Source organism: Dromaius novaehollandiae, chromosome 6 (genome assembly GCF_036370855.1).
Source record: "Dromaius novaehollandiae isolate bDroNov1 chromosome 6, bDroNov1.hap1, whole genome shotgun sequence".
Taxonomy (NCBI): domain Eukaryota; kingdom Metazoa; phylum Chordata; class Aves; order Casuariiformes; family Dromaiidae; genus Dromaius; species Dromaius novaehollandiae.
This window is the reverse complement of record NC_088103.1, coordinates 8,891,206-8,902,561: the sequence shown is the minus strand read 5'-3', so window position 1 is coordinate 8,902,561 and position 11,356 is coordinate 8,891,206. Positions and strand designations below refer to the sequence as shown.

The following is an 11,356-nucleotide window of genomic DNA, read 5'->3' as shown; positions in this document are numbered from 1 at the left end:
ATCAAATACGGGCGTTTCCACCAACACAGAGACGTCCCCAGCAAAAACAAGGAGCTCTTCAAAATGCCCATTTTATTACGTCAAAAAAAGAGAGTCTGAACAGTTCACTCACTTTTCTCACAGGCTGTCCCCCAAAATAACAGGAAACCAATCTTTGCATATATCCAAGCAAAACCATGGAATAAAAGTCCAGCGAAGATTCTTTTATACAAAACTCATATGGTCTTTAATTAAATGCAACTTAAATGGTAGACACAGATGTCTGATACATACAAAAGACAGACGCACAAACCTAGACACAAGTCAGTATTTCACATCTGCTGTGCCTTTCACTGAAACCTAGTACGTGTCTCTTCAGCTAGTCCACGCTACTGATACCATGGAGGGAATAAAACACAGCAGCATTCATTCAGATCTCAGCTCTTATTTACAGGACATAGATGGTAGTATTGTAGAACATACTTGCTTTCATAAAAAAACAGCTTATAAAAGCTAGTGATTACCTACCACTACTGGAGGGCTTTGCTGATGTCAGCCAGTGTCACTATTCACAGCTTGATTAACTGATTACACAGTCCGTGTTCCACCTGCAGTGATTATTGCCATCAGTTTCAAGAGACATTAAGACCTCTCTTACCTGATCACCTCTCCCACTTACTGATGAGCCTTTCATGTGTTTTCCAAACCTAAGTGCTAATGCTGACTGCAGCATTAACATAGCAGGATAAAGACATGACAATCAAAGGGGGTTAAATATAAAATACTTAACAGTTTTATTCTTCTGATTTTTTTGACTTCAGTTTTGCCGTGGTTTCACGTGGTGAAGCTTTGGCAGTTTCAATTTTCTTTACAGTTTCTGCGGTTTTCTTTACAGTTTCAGGAGTTTTCTTTTTTGGCCTTTGTTTTCTGGAACGTAGCAGGTCTTCGCGTCCAAGTTCAACCATTTTTGCTTCCCAAGACTTCATTTCGTTTTCGTACCGAACCTTATCATCTTCAGCAAGCTGCAAGTACGGCTGGAAGAATATTATACATTGACAGCTGTGAAAGTGGCTATTTCTGGATAACTGTCATATCACTTCCAAAGGCAATGCAGTACACGACCTGGGCAGTGCACATCTGAGGTATTCACTTTCATCTCCAGCAAATTCAAAAAATGTCACACTTGTGCAAAAACCCAAAACCTTAACATCAAGTTACAGTTATGTCAACAGATGTACATTCCTGAATGGGACAGTTATTCCATTTTACTAGTACCAGCTAAGGCTTTGTATTTGAGTACAAGTTTGGGAAAGCTCGGACATGTAAGGAACAAGAATCTGAACATGTATTTCCGCGTAACATATTTCAAAGTCTTTCTCTACAGGAAAGACATATAACATGAACCTAGCACATGTTCTAAGTACACATTCAAAACAGTCTGGAAGGATATTTAGGAGGAAGGACAGAAAGGTGCAGAATATGTGAAAAAACTGGGGGCTTATTTTATTTCAGTATAGCACACCTCTGATTTTTACATACCCATCTGAACTGTCATACTTCAAAACACTGAGAAAGCTGGCAGAAAAACACCCCCAAGGCACCCAAAGTAAATAAATCACTCTGTGCAGTTGTAAACTTCTGCCTGTTAACAGCATTTCCACAACTAGCAAGTTACTACCCCGACATTAAAACAAAGTATCTTATTCTTAATCTACTAGGGTTAAAAAAAAAAAAAAACACTGTTGAAAGTTATACCGCCTTCCCTCCTAGATCCCACTCAACTTCCATTTCCAGGCATACAGAACTTTCATCTTATTGTACTCACTCGCATTTCATCAACACTGTTAAAAAAAAAAAAAAAGTCGCTACTGCAACAACAGCAACAACAATCTTTTTCAAGATGTGTAAATAAGATGTTGGAGTATTTTCCTCAATATTGTATCCAAGCAACCCTAGTTCAACTCAAGATTTTGTAAGAATGTAATAATTTTGTCATTTCCTGATTAAAGCCACAAGACATACCTGCTTTTGAGAACTGGATAGCTTTCGCCATTCTTCAAATAAATACTTCAGCTTTGCCTACAGGGTATCAAATATTCAAAACATCAGTATTAAAATAATATTAAAGAGACCACAGAGAGTTACAGATAAATGCCACACCAGTATAAGCCAGGTATAAACTAATATTAAAAAAAGCACCCACTCAAAGTTGCAAAGACTTAATTCCCCATCTCTCACCTAGGTCAGCAATGAACAATGTGGCTTAACACATAGCTGTGCATCATGTGACCGACATTTACAGATAACATAAGCATAAAGTACATTAAAATTACTTCACCTGAAGCAAAAGCAGGCAGACAGAGCAGCTGAACTGATTTATAGCAACATGACTGCATCCTAGCCTAGACATTGGTTTAATCTAAACCAAGCCATGACTTAAGCCCAGCCCACAAAAGTATTAACCGTGTTCACAAGAAGCGTTGCATGACTTTAGGAGTATTTAGGCATGTATGTGTCAAACTGGGATGCAGCTAACTAGAGATGCCTTATAAAAAGATTTCCAAGGAAAATAACCATTTCCCATCCTTTTTTATTTGCTGCTAAACATGCTGACATCCTAATTAATCTGGTCTCACTAACTAACACCACAAGGTGTTTCTGCAAACAAGACCCATCATATCTTTCATGAAACTACATTATCACCGCTTCCCAGCTGTCTACCTGCATAAGGTAAGGAGGATATTACGGATATAGCAGAGGTCGCTGATGCTTTAAGTGCAGTAATCAAGCAACGTAACTTAAATCACCCCGAAGCGCGGTTTAGTGTGGAACTTCTGACTTTGCTGAGGAACTCTTGTGTGTTCCATAACATTGATTTTGCTTAAGAGGAATAATAATAACTACTATAGATATGGTAGTGAACCACCACAACAGTTTGAAAAATTAATGCATTTCTAGACCGAAACAAAGAGCAGAATTCTATCCTTATAGAAAAGGACAGGTGAAGCCTGTAGCACTGAAGTGCAACAAGTACAGCAGATCTTTTAAGTCTGCATATCCACACACCAGCTTGTACAGAATAAACCCTCAGCAGTATAGCCGAGATATTGAACTGTTGAACAGTTGCTTTGAAAGCCACAGATTCTAAGAAAGATTCCCTGATTACAATAAATTTCATAGGGTAACAGATATCATTACTGAACTTTTTTTATTTATTTATTTTTTAAAAGAACAATCTTTCCTGGCTTACCGTAGGTGAAACTCCCTCACTTTCTTGAAAGTTTTCTGACACAAAAATGTTAAAGCCGCTGCGAGGCCTTTTAGGTTTTCCAAGCACAGTCAATTCCTTTAAAAACAACAACAACAAAAGTTGTTCAATCTACCCAACACGCATTTTTCCAAAACTGAACACATCATTTGTCCTTATGTTTTATACAAAAAACAACTTCAAATTCAATTTCTTCTATTTTGTTCTGTAAACTGGATTGCGTATCCGGATGATCTGGTTATTCTCACCACTTGTCAAGACTAGTGCTAAACTAAACTAAGGAAAGATAACAACTTGAATTTTCACAGACTGACTTTTGTTGTTTAACTGTTTTTTTTGCTTAACTTCAGCCAAGCCTTTCCAAAACTAAAAGCTGTATTTATTTGTCAGAAAGAAAGTCATGACAATAGGGTATCTACTATCTCCATAAGGCCGTGGCAATTAGTGTGAAATACCATATGCTTGCAGAGAGGAGAGCAAATAGCTAACTTTGTGGGTGATGAGAAGGTAGAACAGAACCAGCAGATCTCCAGGGAAATGAAACTAGTTTTCTGCTATCAGAATGCTTGACTACAGGGATGATGGTGAAGGAGGGGAAAGTACAACAAATGGTGGATGCAACTACACTTGCTGGTTTCCCCAGCTGTAAGACTTTACCACTATGGACTTGGTGCTGCAAGGCAATAACACCTCCTCAGGTACGCTGCTTCAATTCCTTGTGGTGCCATACTCTTATAATAATAATAAAAAGATCACAATGATAAAAAACTTCTTTCAAGTAGAGTATTTTAAAACCCAATTCATTTCACTTTTACCAATTAAGGAAACATCACATAAGCAGCTCAGTTCACACAAATGAACCGGCAGCAGTAACCTCTTCAATTGATTTTGCCACCGGACAAAGCATAACATTGTATCCTTACAGATGGCTTTGTCTCTAAGGATTTATATATAAACCAACTAAATGGGAACAGGAAAGATTATCTGTATCAAGAAATCTAAAAAAGACGCTAAGAGACATACATCTATACAAGACTAATGCAACACGTCAGCAGCTAGGTGGATTCAGAAGTGGCAGAACCCAGAGAAAAGCAGGAAGAAAGGCTATTCCAAATGGCTATTACCTTGTAGGGGCCAACGAAAGGACAGATACAATGTCTTTCTGAAAAGCTATTTCTGGATATCTTCAGACCTGTGTTGCTGTCTCAAATGTCCTCACCCAGCTTTAGGAATGGGTGGGGGGAAACAACAGAGAAGCTACTCATGAACACAAAGATATGTGCTGGTTCTGGTCTTCAAGCACAGGAAAGCCACTAAAATATCCGGTAACACCATCTGTAATTTTAATCCATCTATTTTTTTTTTTTTTTTAAATGATGAGCTTTGTTTTAACATTTCTAAACATGCCTTAACTCTGTCATTATCTAACAACTTTTAAATAGCAGGCAAACAGACTTGAGTTTCCTTGAGAAAAAACAAACTTGAAGTTTAAAATACTTACTCTTTTTTCTCTGAACAATCTTCTTTTTGCCAGTCGTCTTCTCCTTTCTTCTTTCAAAGCTGCAGCCTCGGCTGGAGTTAGCTGCGCTTTATATGCGGCCAACTGCTCTTCGTATCTTTGCCAGTCTGTCTTTCTAGCTTCCTCGTATGCCTACGAGACAATCACCAACCTTAACCTGATGTTACCATTCAGCTAAGCATGGTGCTTGTAAAAGTACTAAAGAGACAAATCCCTTCTAAAACAGTGCTGTCAGCAGAAAGACACAGATCTGGCTACATACTTAGTCAACCATCTTTCAGAATCAGTGAACAGAAACAAATCCCTAAAAATGTTTTACGTACTAGAATACACACAGGAACATGAAGCAAGCAAACTTTTGTAGATCTCTCTACTGATCATACACTGCCTTCTGTCCTCCCCTAGGAGCAATCCACTAAGAACAATCCTAGAAATAATCCACAGGGCTTGACACAAATGAAAAAAACCATGACTTTAGCTGCAGAAGAGTAATTTAAGCATCTTCTGGACCCTCTGTTACACATGCACCCTTCTGAACGACACACACATGGATGACATAGCAGCACGTGGTGCAGGTCTTCCTATGGGTAAGGGATAACCATGTCCTATTTCAACAGGGAAGTGCAGGCACAGAAAACTGCCATCACCTCCTCAAACTGGTCATCACTCATAGCCTAAACTCTGGCTCGATGTGAAGTGGTTCTGACCCTTGTGAAGCCGTTAGCACACTAAGCAACTTTTAACTACTGTATTACCTTTTTGTCTCCTTCAAGTACCATATTCTCTCTTTTCTGTCATGTGCCAAACTCAGTAACAACGCAATATACCAAATGAAAAAAAAACTACTTTCATAAAAACCTAAGGTTTAGTTGAGAATTTCAGTAGTCTGCACTGTCTGGTATTCCTCAGGTGATCATAGGAGCAGGTGGGAGGCTTATGCCTTAACTCTTCACATTTTAAATGCCATAAGCAAAGTCCACAGAATTTTTTAAAAATATGAACTGTTTAAAAGCTGAAAAGTATGAGAATATAAAGATCAGTTATGAACAGATGGAAAGATGCTAGACTAATTCAAAAACACAGTAAAACTCAGGCCAGACTTTCCCAAACACTTTGTGATTTGGTACCATCTAAATCCAAGAATATTTGGCATAAGAATAACCAGACAAGCACTAAGGCCTTTACTAGCCAAGACTCTCTAGCAGCAAAAACAAATACTGGCCACAGAGCAAGAAGGTAGGAGCAACGACACCTGAAACAGTGTAAGACTGAAAACTAGAGGCTCACCGAAATGAAAGTAGACATTGCAGGTTGAGAAAGAAAGCCACAAGAGTGCTCAAGGCAGAGGCCTAAAAAAACACTGGGAAAAAGGTAATTCTACTAGAAAATAGTTAGAAGAGATTAGATATTCTTGAGAGCTATCAACCCCAACACAAACTGCTTTTGCTAACCGCAGTCAAGGAAGAACAGACATTATTTTGCTACAGATGGCATTTCTACTCTGCAATGACTAGTAATTGCACTCATAGATCTGTTACATGTTATCCCTTGAAACCGCTACCCTTAAAAACACAGAAACTTCATCACCTATAGCAAAAAAGAGAGTCAACTAGATGAAACTTAAAGAAAGGTACCTTTAAATTAGGTCTGCAGTCACTATCAAACCATTAAAAAGAGTCGGTCCTTTCACCAAAAATTAAATCGCATCTCACCTACCTTAAGCATAGAAAAGCAGAAGAAATTAACAATACTTTTGTTATTAAACATTAATGCGTGCCTGTATAACAACCGCTCATAAAGAAATTAGGTATGCGTTTTCAGCCATACAGCCAAGTATGGCAAGGTTTGTGTCATTTGTTTCTTTCTAGCACTAGATTAAAACTATGATCATATGTAGAATCATCTAAATTTCCCCCCCCACCTCCAAGTACTTCAAAGCTCCCAACTGTCTCCAAAATTGTTTTTACACCTCTACTTTTGTATGTAAGCACTTTTTTTTTAATGGAGGACAACAAACCAGGTAAAATGACCAGTAAGATCCTCTACAGTTCAAAGCACACAAAGGGAAAAAGAAAATCCCACACTTACTTGTTTCTCTGATACTGGTAACTCCTTCCAAGCACCTGCCATTTTTTTAACCAGCTCCATATTATTCATTTCTGTACATTAAAAAGAGAAAGCAAGTAAGAAATATTCAATAACACATTTGTTCAATTCTCCCCAAAAAAGAAGCAGTCACTAACATCTTTTGCCTGTACAAACAGGTTTTCTTCTTTTCATAAACCTATTTACTTGCTGTGGCAGTTAATAGGAACTATTAACTCTCCCCTATTTAATAGGGGGGAAAAAGTCTCTGCTCTTAGTTCAAATTCTAATGAAACATGTAGTTATGAACTGAAACACCATTTCTGACACAGACATCTATCGCCAATCTACAAAAGTTTCTAAGTTGGATCCTTTCCTAAAATGCAAGATGGTCTGAACTTGGGTGAAGGGGTTGGGGGGCTCTTCATTTTTAAATTTTCACTCATTTACCTTGTACATACCACAAAAACAAATTTCTAGTTCTCAGTTTTTGGCAGACATGCTTGATCTTTTTTGAAATAAGGTCTCTTATCTATAATACTATTCAACAAGGTTAAAAAAAAAAAAAGTCACCTCCCTCTCCCACAAACAAAATTACAGACAGTGACTTGAATTTGCCTCATTTCTCAGCTGACTGGCTCTTTCACTATATTCTCTTTTGATGCGCTTTCCAGTCTTAGACTACTTCAATGTCAAACAATGCCTGAAACTGGAGGGCAGAGTGGGGGGAGGGAGAGAGAATACACACTTTTTGTTTCTTGAAAAATCCTTTCCAGGTTTTTCCTATGTTTCACCCTATAAGAAAAGGGATTGATCTTCCTCTATCATACCTCAAATGTAAGGTTCAGCCACCTCAACTGTGGAAAAGCAGAACTAAGTTCTTCTAAGTAAACTGATTTCCAGAATTCTGGAAAAGAAATAGCAACAAAAAAACAAAAAGAAACAAAACAAAAAAGAAATAGCAACAAAAAAACAAAAAGAAACAAAACAAAAAAAACCCCAACAATGGACTGACTGGGGGAGTTCTTAGTCCAGGTACACCATTCTTAAAACTTTTGAAAATGCTATGTTTCACCAATCATAACAAGAAAAAAAAAAAAAAAAAAAAGAAAAAGAAACAGGTTATTGAAGATTATTTCTCCTAGAACTAGAAAGCCAAAAAAATACCAGCTTCGCTTTATAGAATAAAGTACACTTATTTGCAGATTATTCAAGTTCTGGAAAGAGGCAGCAAAATCTTGGTGTTCAGGCATGTAACTACAACAAGATTTCCAAGCTCAGTGTCTCAGTATTTTAGAATGTTGAACTCTAACTACTGAGCAAAAAAACAAAGGTATCAAGATTTTTTCCCAGAGTGAATTAACATCATGACTTGTGAGAACAGCTCTTTAAACGTTTAAATGTAACTTAGATATCAAGTTATACTATGTTTCCTCATTCCAACAGTACTTCCTGCATCAGCCCAGCTTTCTATTTTGCTGCTCTCTGACTACAGTTGAGTGACCACATTCATTACCATAAACTGTATTTATAGGCAACTAAACATATTCACAGAAAGTCTTTTGCCTATAAATAGTTACCTTTTCTCTTATATGTTGATCACAGTCCAACACACGTAATTTTTAAGCTACTAGTAAAGTATCAAAACAAAAATCACATACAGCTTATTATATCAAAAAAATGTATTTCAAACATGCATAGATTCATAGTTACCCGAAAAACACTCACCACTGTCAACACAAATGACAAGGTTTTTTTTTTTCTTCAAACTTTTTTAAAGTTACATACTCTGCTTTAGTTGCGCTATTTAGGATAGAAGACTACACCAATACAAGCATGGGCAGTAGGTACAGCAACCCTGAACTTACTTTATGTTACTGATATAAGGTGCCTTTGGTCTCCTAATGTGACAGTAATGTTTCTTAGTTTCTGCTATGACATTTAATTTACAAAAAATGTATTTATATAAAAAGTATACATATACACACACATATAAAACGTACATACATAGGTATTTCATACATGTATTTTATGTATGATAATAGATATATCTTATGTGTACGTTACACTTTTTTGCTTTAATCACACATGAGGGGAAAAAACCCTCCACGTACCTAAAGTGGGACTAGCTTTACAACAAAACCTGTGGTACATTCGACACGCTAAGACAGCATATTTCTGAAAGTAAGACAAAAGCGATCACGAGTCAATACTCTGGCACCTAATTGCATTAAGAGCCCGTACTTGGATTTTTTTGCCGGAAAATAGAGTGATTCTCCTTCAGGAAACGGAAATAGGCCGTTAACGGTCGCTTCGGGCGCTCGTGGGAACTGATCCGCCTGCAGAAGCCCTTCTCCACCGACAGCGTGACGCTACAACAGCAGCACAAGACCACGGCCCGTTACCCCCGCCAGGCCGCGCCGCCCCCGGGGGGCGGCGAGAGCCCCCGCCCGCCCGCTCAGCCAGGCCCCGCCATCCCATCCCGTCCCGTCCCGTCCCGTCCCGTCCCGTCCCGTCCCCGTCGTCGCCCCACCAGGCACCTGAGGAGCCGCTGCGCGCCGGGGACGAGGGCCGCGGCCCGGCCCAGCAGCGCCAGGGCCGCCGCCATGCCGCCCACCCGCCAACCGCGCACGCGCAGCTGGCGCCGCTGCGCGGCACCCTGGGATACCGCCCGCCGCGCGCAGGCGTCCCGGCGGCGAGGCAGCGGATTGGCTCGCCGGGGCGGTCACGCGACGGCGGCCGGGCGGGGCCGGGCGGCCCCGGGGAGGGCGGGAAGGCGGCAAGGTCAGGCCGCCGCCATGGAGAGCGTGCGGGGCCGGTGTGCTGGTCCCGCCCGGGGGCGGCTGGCTCTTCCCCCCTTTCCCGAAAAACGACGCATCCCCAAAGCCGCCCCCGCCTCACCGGGTTCGTGCTTATATAAATACGTAAGACGTACCCCCAAACGCCAGCCCTGCTTCCCTTTATTATTCACCCAGCAAAGCAGCACACACCTTTTCTCATGGTTTCCTTCCAAGTTTATTTTCGTTCAGGCCCTCAGGTGATATAACCAGGCAGAAAGTAACACACAGCTCAAACTAATTGAACAGAAATCCATCAGCAGTGGCCAAAAAGTAACAGGATCCCGTCAGTCGCTCCCTCCTGACGAAATGCTTTTAACTGTGGAAGTGTCAGGAGCCAGCACGGCTCTCAACAAGGCAAGGAGCAAAAAAGGGATATGTGAATTACGTTTTTTCTTTTTTTTTTTTTTTCCATCATAGTAAGAAACACAGGATTGAGTAACCTTTCAACCAGAAGGAAAAAAAAAAAAAGTGCTGCACAGTACCGTGAAAGTATGAACAGAAGAAGGCTGAATGGGTTTATTTCAGTATATGAAGGCTGACCAACTCTTTGACAGACCGGTCATATTTATCATAGATACTATTTCAGAAGCAGAATGTCTAAACTAAGAGAAGCATGAGAAGCAAAGACTTGGTTTCGGCTTAAATGCCTCTAAAACAACATGCCCATAGAATAGTTTTTATAAATATGCTGTAAGCAGAGTATGTTAAATAGTCACAAGTACTTCAGCCTTTTTCTTTTCTGTTAAGTTTTTGATCATCCTGCTGATCTTGCACTGTGATGGAAAGTCATTCTTGCAGGCATGGCGCACAGCTGAAAGATTAGCAGCTGGGAGTATAAACATTTTCAAACCAGCCCTAATACAGATCAGTAAACCAAAGAAAGTGAGTATTCTGAGATACAAGTCAAACTTCCAATTTCACACACTTCAATACAGATATTGCAAACATTTAAATAACTTCTAGTACAAGCATATCACTAACAATCTAGAAAAATTAAAAGCTCTGGGAGCACATTCTGATGGCCAGAATTTTCTACCACCCATTTAGCAATAAGTATAAATAACAATGGCTTTATCTTCCTAGCTACATTATCCTGGTTCAAGTATAGTGAAGCACTTATTTTACTCACAGAAAAATGTTTTTCTTCAACATACGAAATATTGCTACAACCTAAAGTGAACAGGGACATTTTAAGATTAATAAAAGTCAGTGTCCATCAAGCTTGCCTTTCAAAAGTCATTACTGGGTCAGAGATAAAAGTAGCACAGAAGCGACACCTTGCTGCATGTGACCAGCTCATGCCATTACAGGCAGCAAGTCAGCAAACGTGAAGATACCGATATTCCACCGGTCGGAAAAAAAGCTCCGACTGTGCATGCTTTCCTCCCACATCCTAAATTCCAGTTTGACATTCATTACAGTAAAAAGCAAATATTTTGTCATCTTAAAAATGTATTTTCTTGTGATGGCAGGTTTCCCAACTGGAAGTCACTTTTGGTTAATGTGCAAGGTACAGAGCAAAACATTAGTCATGCATTTTTATTTACAGGTTCCTGAAGAAAACTTACGATAGGAAATGAAGTCTTCTGGTTTGAATACATTTTTATAAAAGAAGATTGCCTCTCTCCAGCACTACTGGTTTGCTACATGCATAGTCTGAAGCAA

At 39.6% G+C, this 11,356-nt stretch overlaps 1 protein-coding gene across 1 annotated transcript; it reads right to left on the bottom strand.

Moving 5' to 3' along the window:
- Nucleotides 1-55: 55 nt before the first annotated feature.
- Nucleotides 56-9,535, bottom strand: TFAM (transcription factor A, mitochondrial). Its single transcript, XM_026106013.2, has 7 exons — nt 9,392-9,535; nt 9,096-9,223; nt 6,855-6,925; nt 4,749-4,898; nt 3,230-3,325; nt 2,002-2,058; nt 56-1,013 (listed from the first exon to the last, which is right to left on the bottom strand). The coding sequence occupies exons 1-7, from the start codon at nt 9,457-9,459 to the stop codon at nt 774-776; spliced, it is 810 nt and encodes a 269-aa protein (XP_025961798.2). The 5' UTR covers nt 9,460-9,535; the 3' UTR covers nt 56-773.
- Nucleotides 9,536-11,356: the final 1,821 nt, after the last annotated feature.